Source organism: Aplysia californica, unplaced genomic scaffold (genome assembly GCF_000002075.1).
Source record: "Aplysia californica isolate F4 #8 unplaced genomic scaffold, AplCal3.0 scaffold00019, whole genome shotgun sequence".
NCBI classification, from domain to species: domain Eukaryota; kingdom Metazoa; phylum Mollusca; class Gastropoda; order Aplysiida; family Aplysiidae; genus Aplysia; species Aplysia californica.
Genome location: NW_004797289.1, coordinates 215,130 through 232,784, shown reverse-complemented (window position 1 = coordinate 232,784; position 17,655 = coordinate 215,130). Strand labels below are relative to the sequence as shown.

General features: G+C 37.9%; 1 protein-coding gene across 1 annotated transcript in view; it reads left to right on the top strand.

Annotated features, from left to right (window-relative positions):
* The window catches only part of LOC100533321 (NMDA-type glutamate receptor), a gene marked incomplete at both ends in the record, with an annotated part of 34,495 nt that extends 21,733 nt beyond the window's left edge, over positions 1-12,762 (top strand). The window contains 4 exon segments of the mRNA NM_001204482.1: positions 3,794-3,966; positions 4,443-4,550; positions 5,598-5,743; positions 12,393-12,762. Of these exon segments, the coding sequence (NP_001191411.1) occupies positions 3,794-3,966; positions 4,443-4,550; positions 5,598-5,743; positions 12,393-12,725 (760 nt within the window).
* Positions 12,763-17,655: the final 4,893 nt, after the last annotated feature.

Below are 17,655 nucleotides of genomic sequence, written 5' to 3'. Positions count from 1 at the left end.
ACACTCTTGGAAGTAAGAGAAGTAAGGTGTGAAATCTCAATCCATCTGGAATAATAATCCACCACCAGCAGATAATGTTCTCCCTGCCATTCAAACAGGTCACTTCCTACTTTTTCCCAAGGGTGATCTGGAGTTGGAGTTGGTACTAGCGGTTGAGGAGGCAATACTCTGTGTTTTTCACACTCAGGGTAGTTATTCACTAGGGTTTCAATATCCTTAGACATCCCAGGCCACCAAATACAGGTACGTGCTAAAGCCCTACACTTGACTATACCTTGATGCCCCTGGTGGATTCTCTGGAGCATGTCTTGCCTCAGTGAAGATGGAATGACCAACCTGCATCCGTGCAAGAGAATACCTTGCTCCACCGCCAAACAATGACGCTCTGCATAGTATAATTTTAATATTCCATGCGTCCTTTGAGGCTAATGGCCCTGAGTGAATTGAATCACCTCTCTGCATTCCTTGTCGCTGTGCTGTGCACGTCAAACTTCCTCTAATCTTTGATCTGATATGGGGATCGACTGAAATATTGTACTGACTTCAACTGTTTCCTCTTCTGCTTTACTGTTTTTCAAAGGAGATCTGGATAACCAGTCTGCCATAACTAGGTCCTTGCCAGCAACATATTCAATGTCGTAAGTAAATCTCAACATCCTCATCCTGAATATCTGTATTCTTGGAGTAAGGAGATCCAAGTCTTTTGCTTTCATCAGCGACAGTAATGGTTTGTGGTCTGTCTCGATTACAAACTTAGGGAGACCCACTAAATATTTTGAAAATTTTTCACAATACCATGTCATAGCCAAAGCTTCCTTTTCAATCTGTGCATACCTAGTCTCGGTGTCCTTGAGAGATCTAGATGAGTAGAAAACTGGCTTCCAGCCTTCCTGGTCTTTCTGCAGCAGAACTCCTCCAATTCCAAAAGAAGACACATCTGCAGACACTTTTATTGGCTTGTTTGGGTTGTAATGTTGTAGTACTGGTGTAGAACTAAGTAGAACCTTTACTTCTTCAAAAGCTTTCACTTGTTCTGTCCCCCATGTCCATTCGCTGTCTTTCTTAAGCAGGTCTCCTAGAGGTTTTGTCACATCTGCCAGCATAGGTGCAAATTTGCCGACATGGTTTACCATTCCCAAAAATCTTCTTAGCTCTGGGACATTTTCTGGTGCCTCAAGCCTGGTAATGGCCTCGACTTTCTCTGGGTCAATGCTGACACCCTTTGCACTGACAATATGTCCAAGAAATTTCACTTTCTTTGTTGAAAACTCACACTTCTCATTTAGTGTAAGTCCAGCTTTGTTCATCAGATCCAAGACCAACTTCAGTCTTTCGTCATGTTTTTTTAAATCTCTTCCTCCTACAAGAACATCATCAATGTCACATATCACACCTGGTATTCCTTCCACGATGTTTGACATTTCTCTATGGAATATTTCAGGACCAGAATTGATCCCAAAGGGCAGTCTTTGGTAACAAAATCTCCCAAAAGGCGTAATAAAAGTAGCTAACTCTTGAGACCTTTCGTTTAGAGGAATTTGATGAAATGATTTGTTACAATCCAGCTTGCTGAAAATTGTAGCTCCATTCAACTGTGCCAATAACTGGTCAGTAGTAGGAAGAGGGTAGTCTCTCTTTTAACACTTTCATTTAGTTTAGTGTAATCACAACATAGCCTGACTTTTCCTGATGGCTTTAGAACAGCTACTATAGGAGCACACCAATCAGTAGGTTTGGTAACAGGTCTGATGATTCCTTGTTCCTGTAGAGATTTTAGTTCTTCTTCAACTTTATCTTTTAGTGGAAGAGGCAGCCTTCTAGGGCAGGTAAGGTTAAATGGCTTTGCATTGTCTTTCAACTCAATAGTATATTCATTGCTTGTTTTTCCTAAGCCTTGGAAAAGACTAGCATACTTAAGTTTTGGGTCAAACTTAGCTTCTGACAATCCATTTACAACTTCCACCACTTTAAGTGCTTCAATGGCAGGTCTGCCTAACAGCGGTTTTCTGAGTCCCTTGATAACATATAAGTCTTGTTCTGACTTACAACTGTTCTTTTTCATGATTGCTGTGAATACACCGATTACATCTAGTTTTGACCCTCCCGGTCCATAGAGTTTCTTGTCAGTTTGCTTTAGCACTTTTGTGTCTCTAAAATTTTTGTCTGAGACTACAGACACATCAGCTCCTGTGTCTATATGAAATGTCATTTTCTGACTGTTGACTAATATCTCTGTGTGCCAGTTATTCACGGAATTTATTTCGTGTTTGGAACCCAGGATGGTTCTTGTGGTATTATCATCACAGTCTGATTCTTCTACTCGTCTCACTGCTTTTGTTCTGCACTGTGAAGCATAATGTCCTATCTTTTTGCATTTGTTGCACTCTGCTCTTAATGCTGGACAATCTTGGTTATTTCTATATGAATCATATCCACACCTTGTGCATTTCTTTTTTGAAGACTGTTGTTTTCTATCCTTTGGATATTGTGACCTCTTATCACTGAAAACTGCTTCTTTTCTTCTGGAAACAATTTCTTTCTGTCTTTTGACATAACTCTGTCAACTGCTAATTCTTTCATTTCATTTAGCTTGACTTGACTAGCCTCATAGGCTCTTGCTATGTCTATTGCCTTCTTGAGATCCAACTTGGGGTCTTCCAACAACTTTTCTCTCATGTGGTCAGTCTTGCAGCCAACTAAAATTCTGTCCCGAATCATGCGATCTTCAAATGCTTCAAAGTTGCACCCTCTGGCCAATTTTCTTAGCTCCGCAACATAGGCGTCAATGGATTCATTAGGTTCTTGTACTCTGACATGAAAGTGGTATGACTCGAATGCCTCATGAGTTGTTCCCATGCAAAATTCCTCAAACTTCTTGAGTACTGTATTGATATCATCCTGTTCCTCTTTGGAACTAAACTTAAATCCATCAAATTTGTCCATCGTATCTTCCCCTATAACTGTCAATAAGACTGCACACCTAAACTGTTTTGACTCTTTGATCAAGTTTTAAACAATCTCATAATTCTTCCATGCCCTCGAAAACTTTCTCCAGTTTGATTGCAAAGCACTTTCCTCGCTAATATTTAATTTTTGAGGCGGCTGTATTTGAGCATGAAATCTGGACTTTGGCCCTTCCATATTGAGGCTTGGTTGACTAGTTTCAATGGGTTTAGATTCAGGCGACTAGATTTAGCGTCATAGGCCTACAGACTAGTTTCTAGTAGAAAATTTCATGTGAGTCTCGATCTGTGTCTAATCTACAGATCTAATCTAGAGTCTACATTCCGATTTCAATATTTGCACTTGGATTCGTACTGTCCGTATCTCTGCGCACTTATGACACCATGTTATGTTACGACTTACTTGAGTCTTGGAGTAGTAGATGTAGATGATAGTTGATGTTGGTGGGGCCCCACCTGCTGGTCGTCTGCTAGGCCTAGTTCTTCGTTAGCCGATGTTACTCGCCTCGGCTTCAGTGAGAGAGTGACCTTCAGATTTCCCACCGCTTGCACGAAATCACAGTCACGTGATACGTCCCTTAGGCCTACGTCACAATGATTATTAAGGTGTGTTCACACTACATGTCCCTCTATTCTTAAGTTGCGTTTACACCACAATTTGTCTTCATCAGAGTCTTACCACAAAAAAATGAACAAAATTTGTACCCAAAAAGTGTATAGCCTACAAATGTTAATTAGGTATGTCATGATACATCACTAATGTTATATTAACCAATATCCCACTGTCTTTAGAGATTCTCTCAACTGGAATTATCTTTCTATATCTTCAGAGAACTTCAGGCTTTCATCTGGGATTCGCCTCGTCTGGAATATGAAGCGGCCAGTGATTGTGATCTCACCACAGCTGGGGACTTGTTTGGCCGCTCAGGGCTGGGCATTGGTCTGCCGAAGAACAGCCCCTGGACACACGAAGTCTCAATGGCTGTGTTAGATATGCATGAAAGTGAGAAATACATTTCTGTGGTCACATTAGATGTGCACAAAATTAAGAAATACACTTCTTTCTACCACTGACCTTTCTCGATTTGAGATAAGTCTATGGTGGTCTAGAAAATAGTTATTTGTTTCCTCGGAAATTAATATCTTGTCTTGGTCAAGGACTCAGGCTCTGTCTTTTATTGACTGTAACAATGATGACACTGAACCAGTTTGGAGGCGGAATTACAGGAGAAATAGTACTGCACAGAAAATAGAATGCCTTCAGGAAGCAACATTTTCAGATGGAGTTCTACAATTCAAGGAGTATAGTTGTTGTTGCTGGGAAGGTAGTTTGGGGTCCTATGTGCCAGTGTCAGTTTTTTAAGACTTTTAATATTAGTTTGTATATTTGTACAGTAAATATTGTAACTGTAGTTGTTGATGTTTTATGATCTGATCAGCATATTTTTTTACATGATTCTATGTTTGGTGTTTGTTTAGGTGGTTTCATGGAGCAGCTGGACAATCGATGGATTTTGGTCGACAGCAAATCCTCATGCCCAGAGAGCAACTCTGCCCCGGCTACTCTGGGCTTGACCAACATGGCAGGTGAGGGGGAGACTGTAGGGAAACATAAAAAACATTGGAGGTATGCCTCCTATGTATTGATGATGTTTGTCAGAAACCCTGGTGCTCCAGTTGGAAAAGGAAGGCAGGTACTGGGTCTCTTTAAGAGAGTCTGGGAGACTTGGAGGTAAAAGAGGAGGAGAGAGCAGTGAGGGGTTAGACAGTGTACGTGAAGCTTCAATCATCATGTAAACAAGTCATAGTAGTGGCAGGACAAAACAGTATAAAAGGGGAGGAGAGAGCGAGCAGTGAGGGGTTAAATAGTAGAATGTAATAATAGATAATAATAATAATTGCATTTACATAACACATATCCATGCTCTACAACATGCTCTATGCACTTTCCACTTACCTCGGCAGACCCTCTGAGAACACTCAGAAACATTCTTGGCTTCCCGGGAAGCGTACAGTGCAAGCTGTGGTTTTCTCATGCTCAAACACTATCAAACTGACAAGATCTATCACTGTCTATAGCCATTTCCACCTGGGTGAAGTGAGGAAAATTTTTGTAAAGTGCCTTTCCCAAGGAAACAAAGTCAAGACCCTGACGAGATTTGAACCCACGACCTTAGGGTTGCAAGTCTGAGAGCCTAAAAACTAGGGAAATTCTTTACAGCATTTTTCCTTTAAAAATTGTCCAGAATGTTTTTTGTTTGAACTTGCATTTTCTGAATAATGGAACTTCACATAGGGAAGAAAAATGTGCTTCATTGCCACTGTTATCCTTCACAATCAAAGTCATGAAACACACCAGCTGAGAATTATGTCACAAATGACAATTTTTGTAGTCAATTTGCCTTGTGAAAACAAACTAAACATTTTCCTAAGAAAAATATATGTAATTTCTCATTTTAATATAAGGTATCTTGTTTTCAATTGATGCTGGATTAACAAAATTATTTTGCTTTCAAATAACAAACTTTTAACTCACTTAATCTTACTTTTACATCTATTCATTGTAGGTAGCACTTCTACTTTAGTTTACTGTATGGCATCATGACACATCTCATGATTGTTTTAATTTTGTAGGGGTCTTCATGATGGTGGCTGGAGGCATCGTGGCCGGCGTGTTGTTGATATTTATAGAGATAGCTTACAAACGGCATCGAGGGTTAAAAGAAAAAGAACTGGAACTTGCCAGAAATGCTGCTGATCGTTGGAGGGGAAACATTGAGGTAAAATTTTCACTTTGTTTGTATGTTCGACATGAGTGGTGTTTTTTTGTTTTTAAAAATAATTTATGTGTTTTAAGCATTGGAATTTTGAGAGTATAGACTGGTTTTGTTGTATCAGTATTTGATGCGAAGGAATATTGATTCTGTCTCTTAAATATTATCAGGATAGATTTTTTTAAAAACTTTTAAAAAAATAAATGTTTAAATGTCTGTTGGTTTTACCTAAAATTTGTTCTTGTTATTTCAACTCTTTGTGTGATTGACCCTTAGCCAGGGTTAGTTGCAACTGATCTAGTGAAAACACAGTTTCAGTAAAACAAAGCATTCCTGGTAAAGGTGAAACTTATTTCAACAGAGAATTCTTGCTGGAAAACTCAGAATGCTATGTAATGAAACAGTCTTTGAACTGCTGTATGTGGCTGCCCAGTCAGACATTAAGTAATATAATGCCGAATAATCAGCAGCCTGCAGATGAAGATATGGTAAATTATTGGACAATTGGTAGAGAAAAAAAAAGACATGCTTTGAGTGCTGATATTTTTAATTTGTTGAGAAAAATGTCTTTTGTTCACTTTTTATGTTGTCTGTGTGCATTTGGTATTTTTTATACTCCTTTTCTCCTCTTCAATATTCTATGTATTTATGTTGGCTTTTTTTCAAATCTAAAGAGACTTTCATCTTTCATCATTTGTTTGAATTACTCAACAAATGGTTTCAGAGCAGAAAGTTTATTTTGTTTCATATTGTATGTTTACATGTATTTTTCACTGTGGTGTACATGTATACCAAGAAGGCAGAATATTTCTTAATGTATATAAGTGACATCATTGCTTCATGAAAGGTTTGTATCTGTAAAATGTATATACATATTACTTTTCATATGTTTTGAATGAGGTTTATGGAAAATATATTACTGATGCTAAAAACAGCTTTTCCTTTCTCTTTGATTAGGGATGACCATTCTCAAAGTTTTTCTGGAGGTTAGGATATTTGTCAGCATTTGCAATTAACTACTGAAGTTTTATTATTAGTTCAGGTGGACATTGATTGTCTGCTGTTGTGGAGGCTAAAAAAAATTGAGAAAAGCATTACGCTCATTCTCGATTTAGATCTACCCTGTCACTTTTCGACTCCAGAAAGCAGGAAAATTGTCTTAATTGCCAAAATCACCAACATTGAGGAAATAAGACAATAGTATGAATAAAACACATGACACTAAATTGTAAAACTTAAACAAATAGGCCCACATTTGGCATTAAAAAAAAAAAAAAGCAACCTACTATAGAACTGTTGAATTCCATATATTACAAAATACTAAAAGCCACAATTTTATTTAGCTGTTTTCTTAAAGTATTGGGAATGGCACTTTCGTCATTCTGGTTTTCGTGGGTTGTATTGTTCTATGTTTTGTGCCTAACAGCTTTGTGTACATGTTAAAATGATCTCTACTCCTCGAGGCTGGTGAATTATAGAGAGGCACCTAATTTCCCAATTTACAAAAGCTCTTCCATTTTCTTCTATGAAATTCAAAAAGCTTCAACATTCAGTCATTGTAAGATCAAGAATGAATCTTGTTTTGTCACAGAAGATCAATGTATTTTCCTCATACCTCTTTCCTTGATAGTTTTATTTTTACTGTTTTTTGGATAATATTTTTAATATTCTGAATTACAATATTTCACTCATCCACTCTGCATTGTTTAACACATTTGGATACTCTTTTGTACACTCAAAGATAAAATCAAGCATGTAACGTACAAAAGAAAAAGATTACTTTTTTCAAATTCTTTTTGGACTCAAAGAGTGATTCAATCATAAATTGGAATTGTTGTCGATAAAGCTCAGAGAAGATGGGTGAGAGTATTTTCTGATCATAAGGGGTAGGTTTTGAAGCAAATTAACAGCTCTGATTAAGATTCAGTAGTTTGATAATCAAACCAATGTGCTAACGGTGCAGGGTGAGTGAGTTCAGATGTTGTTTCTTTTTCGTCTCATGAGATATTCAAATATGAAATGGAAAACCAGAATGGATAATCCAATTTGATTCTTTGAAACATGGCCAAGTGTTGTCATGCTTGAATGTGCTATGTGTGTTTTCTTCACTTCATGTTGTGGATGTTTCTTCATCACCTCTCCAGAAAAGAAAAAAGCTACGTGCGACTTGGCAGTATCTTCATGCCCTCAAAGACACCAACGAAATAGACCTCAAGTAGGGCAACCGCTTAGCTTGGCCATGGGAATTTAGCATGCAAACACTAACTCTTAACCTTTTTCATGCACTGCCCCGCAAGCTTAAAATAAGAATCACAAACCTTAACATGTTTAAGTAATGTCATGCCGTAGCCATTTGTAATCCAGCATGATGATATAGACATTAAAATCATTCAACAAGTAACGTTTCAGGGTTATGTGTTTGTGGAGATGGGATTCACTTGGAGAATAAAAACATGCCTCGTAATATGTGCCTGTACCTCCTTGGAACTGCAGAACTTATCATTGGATATTGAGTATCTTCCAGTGTGGGGAGCTTTTCTATTCGGTGAGCTTAGAATAAGGCAGGAGCAAAAATATTGTACAGTTAGACAAAGAGGTTTCATTTCAGTATAGTGGTCTGTATTAAAAACCATGAAAGTCAAGACAGATAAGATAGAAAAAACACTGGAGTCAGAAGTTATCAAAGTAAGGGGTAAAATGAACTAAGAAACAGAAAGGCATAAAATAATGGAGCCATATGAAATGTGAAATAGACATTTTGTCTTATGTTTTCCCTTTTTTCCTGCAATACTACGTGCATAATCAAACCTTTTTTTTTTGCTTTTATATCCTTTGTCCCTCTTCTGTTATTCATAATAGAACTATTTCAGTCAACAGTTTGCCAATGCATGCTTACCCCATAGGGGAACATTGACATATTCCATTGCAGACTTTTTCAGATGCTGAATTTTGGGCACACATTTAAATTTGTATATGGGTGGATTAAGTTTTCTGTCCACTAGACAAATTTTTATTGACATAGAAAAGTTCCCATTCAATCTGAAATATGGTTTGCTGTAATGAGAGTTATAGTAGCATACTGTTTGTGAAGTGATTTGTTTATTATTAGCGGAGGGCATCAGTAACATCAGATAGATTTGTGGTTTGCAAGTTTCACATGACTTATTTCAGAATGGTAGAAAGTCAATATTAAAGTCTATTTTTTCGCTTTCCCTTCTCAGCTTGCAATGACTTCTTGGCAGTTGAATCTATCTGAACCATACTTTTTTCCCCTTTGTACTTACTGTAGTCAAGCACATAATAACACGAACACGCGACACTCGAAATCACGGATAGCTCGAACAATTTGCTATTCTCTGACTGAACTGTTATATTTTCTTTGTTTTGGCAACACTTTTCTCAAACAGCCATAAGGCTATGACAGGCAGCTTGTCTTGAAAAACAAGATCAAATTTTTCTTCAAAATTGTCTTGAACTCAAATCGCTCTACAGGCACGAAGCAAAACAACAGACCCATCGTTATCGAGAGTATTTAGTTACATGAGCTCACCAAGCTCACCCCTGAACAGCATGTGATGATTTTACCTGCAGTGTGTGTAAAATGCTTGACCTTCCTTCAATGTGGTTATGTAAGGGTGGGTGCTGGGTGTTAAGGTATGATGGAAGACAGACAGTTTAGCGCTGCATTGAGCTGTCTGATGTCTGAATTATCTTTGCATTTGTGTACATGTGTGTGTATCAGTGCTTGTGTGCATGTGGTTGTTTGAACATGAAGTTTGGGCCTATGGATTGTAAAGTGTTACACAAGAGGGGGGGGGGGGTGGCGTGCTTTGATCAGTGTTAGTTACATCACAATGATCTGAAGTAAGAATAATGTGGTTTTTAAAAATTAATAATAATAATAAATAATAAATAGCATTTGTATAGCGCATATCCCCGCTCAACAGCAAAAAAGATTAGTTGTAAAGCTCATCAGCCTCACTCTTTCCCATTCTCTTGCTTCTACACTGAACAAGCCACACTGCTGATATCCAGTTGTATCATTGCTCATTATCTGTAGTGTGTAAAATTTATAGCACTAGAACTTCTTTGAATCTAGTCATACGAGGGTGGGTGGTGGGGTGAAATCAAAGACAGACAGTGTGGCATGGTAGGCCTACTGCATTGGGCTGCATGGTGTGGGATGCATGTGTGCATATATGCTTGTTTGAACATGAAGGTATTGATCAGTGAGTGATTACATAAGAGGGGTGGGTGCTGGGCTCTGACCAGGCTTGGTAACATCATTATGATTGTGATCTGACGAAGAGAATTTAGTTTTTATAAATCAGTTATAAATCTAGGGCTCATCAGCATCACTCTCTTCTTTTCTCTTGCTTTCACACCAAACAAGGAGCACTAACTATCGGTTTATCAATACCCGTTTTTTTTTTTCATGATGGCAGTGTTTTATCTTTTTACTATTATTCTCTCATATGGCAGGTACATCCTTTGATTTTTGTCAATATTTCTATTATTTCTTGCTATCATGGTTTATTCAAATTACGGATATGGCAAACATATTTGTCAATCCCCGAGGAGATTGAAGTATCCGTGCTCGACTGTAATTTTGTTTCTCTGGGGTTTTATTTTTAACTTATATGAACAAGTAAATTTCCTGTTTCGAGAAAGGATTTATTCAGAAAGTTTGAACTTCACTGCAGGGACAAGACCATTATGTTACTTCTTCCAATAGTATGTGAAAAAAAGAAAATTCTGTAGACAGCATATGCATGAAGATGTTATTTGCATATACATGTATATCTGCTCATAATGTGCTAAATGTGCTTTATGCTTTCAGCAACTCTTATTAAATTCTGTTCTATGGCTTTACACTACATGTATTCTATATCTGTACCTTTCAGTCTATATGCTATACTTAGTATACATATTGTTGAACCTCTACATAACAGTCACTCAAGGTCAAAGTGAAAAGTGACCATTATAGACAGGTGGCTGCTATAGACAGTCTGAGCTATGGTTACTCTCTAGACTTAATGGATGAAGTCAACAGAAAGTTTAAAACCTCAGTTACTGATTCTATCTTTCCTTTTCATTTTCATCAAAATTGTTGTCTATCATAAGAGCTTCTTTGTGTTGACTGTAGCTCAGGACGAAGGGCTAGAACTCAGATGGCCACTGGATTTGAAAAGTAAAGTAAAGTAAAAGTGTAGACTGGACACACACGCTCCGTCTGGGGACAGGTTAGGCAGCAAACTTTAGTAGCAAGTGACTGCCATGAGCAGGTTTTATGGCGGACTTGTTGTGAAAATGACTAACCATGGCTGTGTTTGACATGGACCAGTAGGCACAGGTCAGAAATATAGAAAAACGCAAGGGTGTCGTGGAACAGTGGCCGTTAGTACAGGTGACAGTTGTGGAGAGGTGACTGCTAAGGCAGGCTCAACTGTATATATGTATATAATATATAATATATGTTTATATGTTATAAGTGCTTGTTTGTGTGTATGTGTGTGTGTGTGTGTGTGTGTGTGTGTGTGTGTGTGTGTGTGTGTGTGTGTGTGTGTGTGTGTGTGTGTGTGTGTATGTGTGCGTGTGTGTGTGTGTGTGTGTGTGCTAGATTATAGTGTCTTGATTATATTCCTTTACTCATGTGATTCTATTATCACGGAGACATTTTTTACTTCTTTACAAAACTTTCTTTCACATTTTGCTCTAGCCCTATTTAAAACACCTGAATATACTCTTTCAGTAGCTTTCCATTTCTGTTGCTGCTAACCTTATTACTTTTTGGGGGTATCATGGGTTTTAGTTTGTTGAAGTCCTGCTATAATTCTAGAAACTGCTGCTGTGTTTCTAAAAACTTGCTTTTTTTCAGCTTTGACTTGTCCTTCCTTGAGGTTATCAGGAACATAAAATGACAAATTTTCGTTTTTTCCTTTTTCCTTTTTTCCTTTTTTTTTCCTCCCAAAAACACAACATAATTATTTCAGATCATGCCAAACCTTTCCTTTTTTTCTCCCGAAAACACAACATGATTATTTCAGATCATACCCCTGACCCCTGTCCTTGCCTTGGTCCATGCAGGACTTCCTGCTTTGCTTAACCGACCTTTAGTTTTTTTTACTCATGTAAATTTTGTCTTTCTAGCATGAGTCAGCATAATAGTATAACAATGCTGATCTTCAAACAGTTTCTTTCTTTTTCTTTTTTTTTAACATTTAGCTATGATATCCACGTACACTTATTTTCTCAAGAATTAGAGTCATGTATGGTAATGTAATGTACAAGTATTGTAAATTTATAGTTTTAGATTTGGGACACAATGCACCGATAAGTTTTAAGAAAGTATTTTCTTTCTGCTACTTTATTTTGACAGTTTGTAACAAAATCCCATGTTTTAAGTGATCTGCAAGATACCCATAAATTACTAAGACGGCAAGTATTTCTTTTGTGGGGGGGGGGGGGGGGGGGGGAGGCGCACAGAAATCTTGGCAATTCAAAAATCATATAAGTTTTTAAAAACTATTTTGTGATTGTATACAACTGGGCTTGTATGGATAGCCTAAAAAAAGTTAAAGTTGTGGTTTTGTACCTATGTGTAATTGTGATCACTAACCTGACTCAAACATTGAGATATTTTTGCTGCTTGCAGAAGCGAAGAACCCTGAGACAGACTCTTCAGAAGCAACGAGAAGAGCAAATGCGGACAAACTCCATTTCCAAACAGCCGGCCTCCAACACTTCTCTCCCTATGGCTCCCAATGCAAACACAGCTGTCGCGTCCGCCCCCAGTCTTGACAGCAACAACACAAACACCATCACTCCATCGTACCGCAGGTTGTCTCTCTTGGAAGCCACCACCAAAAGCGATTGTCTTCCTCCGCCACCTCCAAGTGATTATCGGCCTCCGGGATATGTTCCTGCAAGATCGGGTCGGACAGTCACATGGCATAACCCTTCCCACAACCCTGACAATGTAGTTTAGCAACACTGTGACAGTAAGATAACTCACAACCCTTCCCGTAACCCTTACCATGTAGTTTAGCAACACTGTGACAGTAAAATAACTCACAACCCTTCCCACAACCCTGACAATGTAATTTAGCAACACTGTGACAGTAAGATAACTCACAATCGTTCCCATAACCCTTACCATGTATTTTAGCAAAACTGTGACAGTAAGATAACTCACAACCCTTCACATAACCTCGACCATGTAGTTTACAGCACCAATGATCATAATATTGAGGTATTTGAAGAATACAAACTTCCTCATACAGGCTAATTGTGTCAATTATTAAATGTATTGTTATTTAAGAGTTATAATTATTGTCTCCAGTCTTTAGTTTTAGACAAACTAGATGTGGACTGTTTGGAGAATTCTAATTTGCTAAAAGATCACGAAGTGGTTTTTACAAATTGTATGTGTTTAAGGTATAGTTATTTCAGAGGAAAATTATGAAATGAAAATGATAATACGTTCATGTTTTATTTAATTTCCTTTGTTTTCACTGTAGAGTGATAGGTGTTGTTACATATTTTGATATGTAATAGCTGTATTAGCTTTGGATGTAATAAAACATGGATTTTTGGGGGGAAGGGGGGAGGGGAGTGGGGGAGGGGAGGGAATTGGTACTGTTTGTCATCCTCCAAAAAAAGTGAATAAACAAAAAATGTTTCTGTTTACATAGCTTGAGAGTTTTTTTTCTTTAGTATTAGGAGGTTTTCTACGAAAAATTGATGTAAAAACTTAAATATCGTCATCTTTTTAGAACATGTTCTTTCTCTTTATAGTGTTGACTTCCCTTCACATGTTTACTCTATAAGTTCTCATTAAATGAATAGTGTGTAGGTTTACATACTTTCAGAGTGTTTTAGTTTCTTTTCATTTGTGTATATTATTGCTGTAGATACTGCCAAATTTTCTTATAAAGCTTTACAGTTTGATATTTTGTTTTCACGTGCCGATACTTTTATTGCCTATTAAAAGAACTCTTCTTGGAATAAATTTACTTTGAATATCTTTTTAATAATGATAAGAGAGCTGATCCTATTATCTGCTGGTTGTACTTGACATTTGTGATAATTTTCTGTTTACTGTTTTCATTAACATTTATGGTAATGTAACCTTATTTGTGATGATCATATAAGCCCATGCAACATATGGGCCTGTGAATGTTGCCCTGTGCAAAGCTCTGACACTGCTTGATTCTGTCCTTTTACCCCCTTTTCCTTTTATCTCTCTGGATCTCTCGAACTTTTATATATTTTGTTGCATGTGATTACCTTTGCTTAGATCTTTCTCTTTCTTCTTTTTGTCTTTTTGTATGGTTTGTCTGACATTTAAAAAAATTGAAAGTGTATAATTGGATTTACTGTAATACTGTTTTTGTGAATGGAAAGACTGGCTGGAATGAAAGGCTGACTGTAATAGTGAAAATGTAACAGTGCGGTAGAACTATAAGTGAGGCAGCAAGCAGGAATAGATCACAGATCACTTTTACTATTAATGAAATTTTCATATTATATATATATATATATGCTATAGAGTTACTTAAAAAACAAAAAACAAGGTGGTTTAAATGCTGCCTTAATTAGTAAAGGAAAAAAAAATCTTTTTAAAAATCTGCATTCAATGATTTAGGGCCTTAGAGGTTGTTTTTTTCTTGTGTATCTGAAGTTTCTTAGCTCTGTCAGATTTTAAGATATTTTTAATGGCAATTATTTTGAAGAACCGATAATTAGTTGAAGAGCATGATCTGTTACCGATGAGGAAAATTACATTAATACTCTCAGGTGTGTGCCTACATGTGTCTTCCACCTTAAACTGAATTTCCTCTCCTTTTGTCAAAGTAGTTTATGATATGAAAGCACACTGTTTTTATTGACACAAACTTCCATTGAACGAAGGTTTATTAAAGAAATCGAGTATGTCTTGTGAAGTATTAAATACAAATTTTGTCATAGTGGTGGTTCTTTTTATATATATATGCTCATGGTGTTTTGGATTTTTTTCCCCCACGAAATGCTGATATCTCACTTGGTTTCATGTTGGACAACTGTGTAGTTGAGCCTGGCTTGAACCCCAATGGGTTTTTTTAAGTTGAGCAGTTTGGGGAGTCTTTAAGGCACTCCACCCACTTTGCTGAATTCTGTCTGAGATAAACATTTCATAACAGTCAGAGGTCCCGCCTCATAGACAACTTCTCAGTGTTTAAAGGATATACATATACGTGTACCTTGTTACATATATAAATTTATTAAACACTGACAAAATTAGAAGTATGTCTGACTAGAGCCTGCTAGTTCTGTCGTATATGTAACTTTCAGATTTTTTAAACATAGTCATGTGCTTCAATTTCCCCTGTACCACGGTTGATTTGCTTTTTTTTACCCTAGGCAAATATCTTTTCTCCATTCTGATATATTCTCTTGTTGTTACTATGACCTTCTCTTGTATTGTCCTGTACGAGTCCTACATTTTTGTGGATGTATAGCAAAACAAACTCCAGAAATCAAGACTATGATTTTAGAAAATAGTGTACCTCCAACACACTACCAATTTATGGCATTTCATATAAATATGGGTTTTCGGTTGTGTTAAAAAAAAATTAAACTTGCATCAAGCTAGATCCATTATCTTGGTTATTTTGGCACTAGCTGGGTACCCTGTTCGATGAATGGACTCAAAAGAATTGATCGTCAAGTCCTTGTGGGATCAGTGCGCACATCTTGTGAGCTTAATATTTAGTAGAATGTGCAGGAAATAAGGTAACTAAGTTTTTTGTTTGGGTTTTTTTTCTAACTTTGAATAATCTGTCTTGTTGTCATTAAGGTAGCTTTTGTGCCTACTTTTGAGCAAAGGTTAAGAAAAGGAAATTGACAGGGACCTAGAAATATTCATTGAGCAAGATAAAGCTTGAGTCATTATGTTACCTTTATTTTAAGTTATACATAGTGCATGCAATGCAAATACCCTTTTGTCTTCTTCTCTGTTTTATCTGTGCATTGAATAAAGGACAAACTCGTCAAGAATAATTCTATTATATTACACTTATTTATCTCCTTTTCACGTTGCAATATCTATGAGCTTGACGTAGAATTCTTCTTGTTGTGTATGAACTTTTGAAGTTTTAAGAAAAGTAAGAAATGCTTTTTTGAGAGAGAGCAATGTACCTGTATCTAAGATGCCAGAACGTTTTGTGGGGGGATCGTTCCTTGTCAGAGTAAAGTAGATTCGAGGTACCTTCAAGTGTGTGTTTGGTATTATGGTCATCATGGTGCTACGACTGTCTACACGTCAACTCTATCTATCTATCTATCTATCTATCTATCTATCTATCTATCTATCTATCTATCTATATCTATTTGTCTGTCTGTCTGCCTGTCTGTCTGTCTGTCTGTCTGTCTGTCTGTCTGTCTGTCTGTCTGTCTGTCTGTCTGTCTGTCTGTGTAAAATCTATCCTGGACAAATCAGTCTTTGTCTTTGTTGAACATTCTGTCTCCGTTTGGCGTCTGTCTATGTATGTACATGACATACATTTAATTTTATGACGCTCGCGCGCGTGTGTGTGTGTGTGTGTGTGTGTGTGTGTGTGTGTGTGTGTGTGTGTGTGTGTGTGTGTGTGCGCGCTCGCTCACACGCACGCACCGCGGACGTGTGTGCGCGCGCGTGTGTGTGTGTGTGTGTGTGTGTGTGTGTGTGTGTGTGTGTGTTTGTGTGCGTGTGCGTGTGCGCGTGCGAGAGAGCGCGTGTGCACGCACGCTCTCACACCCACACCACCTGCCTACCCTCTTAACTCTCTGCGATCTGTAGGCCTGCGTCCCCTGATGGTTGGTGACTGGTGACTGACTCCCACAACCCGTTTCACAGCGGTGCTTTAGTTGGACAGACAGGCCCGGGTCCCATAATAATAATATAGCGTTATGGGACCGCTATGTTGCTACCCGTGGCTGCTGAACGTGTGGCTACCCCGGGCTATGTTTTGATATAATCCAGTAGTAAGCGGATCACGGGTGGTCGTCACTTTTGTATATAAGGCGTTGTCGTTCCTTCCAGGGAACTGGGACAAGGGACAGGGGGTGAAAAAGCGAAGAATTATTTCATCATTCATTTGGTAAGTGTTTTACAGCGCTCGAAACTGCATGGGGTCATATGAGAGCGCGGGACACATTAAACATTTTCAGTTGGTATGAAATTTTGAATTTTGCCCGGGTTGCGGCCGAAGTCTACTTTTATCGATTTTAGACTACAAAGGGATCTTTAACGTGCGCAACTTGCACAAGGGACCTGCGAGATTTTCGCCCTTGTCCGAGAGGGCTAGGTGTAGGTCTTTCTTACTAGAAGATCAGGGGTGTGGCTGAAAGACGGCAGTAATGAGCCAAACGAGTACATGTAGCAGTGGAAAGGCTGCAGAAAGAGTCAGGATCCAAGAGGAGGGGGCAAAAGAGGTGAGGGGGTGGAGGTAGAAAGTGGAGACAAAAGCAAACGACAGAATATTGCTAGAGAGCTGGAAAGGGGTGAAAGGAGACAATTTTAAACAAAATTTTTTTCGATCGTTACCCGGATTCGAACCCTGGACCTTTGCATGAGAGGTGAACGCCTTAATCTCTAGGCCACGAGAGCCCCCAATAAGACGTAGAATAACTTTTACTCCAATTATGTTTGTTTATCTCCAACAGGGAAAGGCTCACAAAACTTCGTAATTACTGCATTGGCAGCCTTGTTCGTATCAATTTACTCGTTCTTTCTAAATTTCTTTCTTTCTATTTTTTTATTTTTTGTGTTAAGGTATAAGTGATAGGTATTCGAAATGTTTAGGCCTATTCTTTCCTGAACAGTTGGTTGAGGTCTTCGCAAGAAGCGACCTAATTGTAGCCTTAAAGATGTAAGACTAATAGCAATCTTTATTATA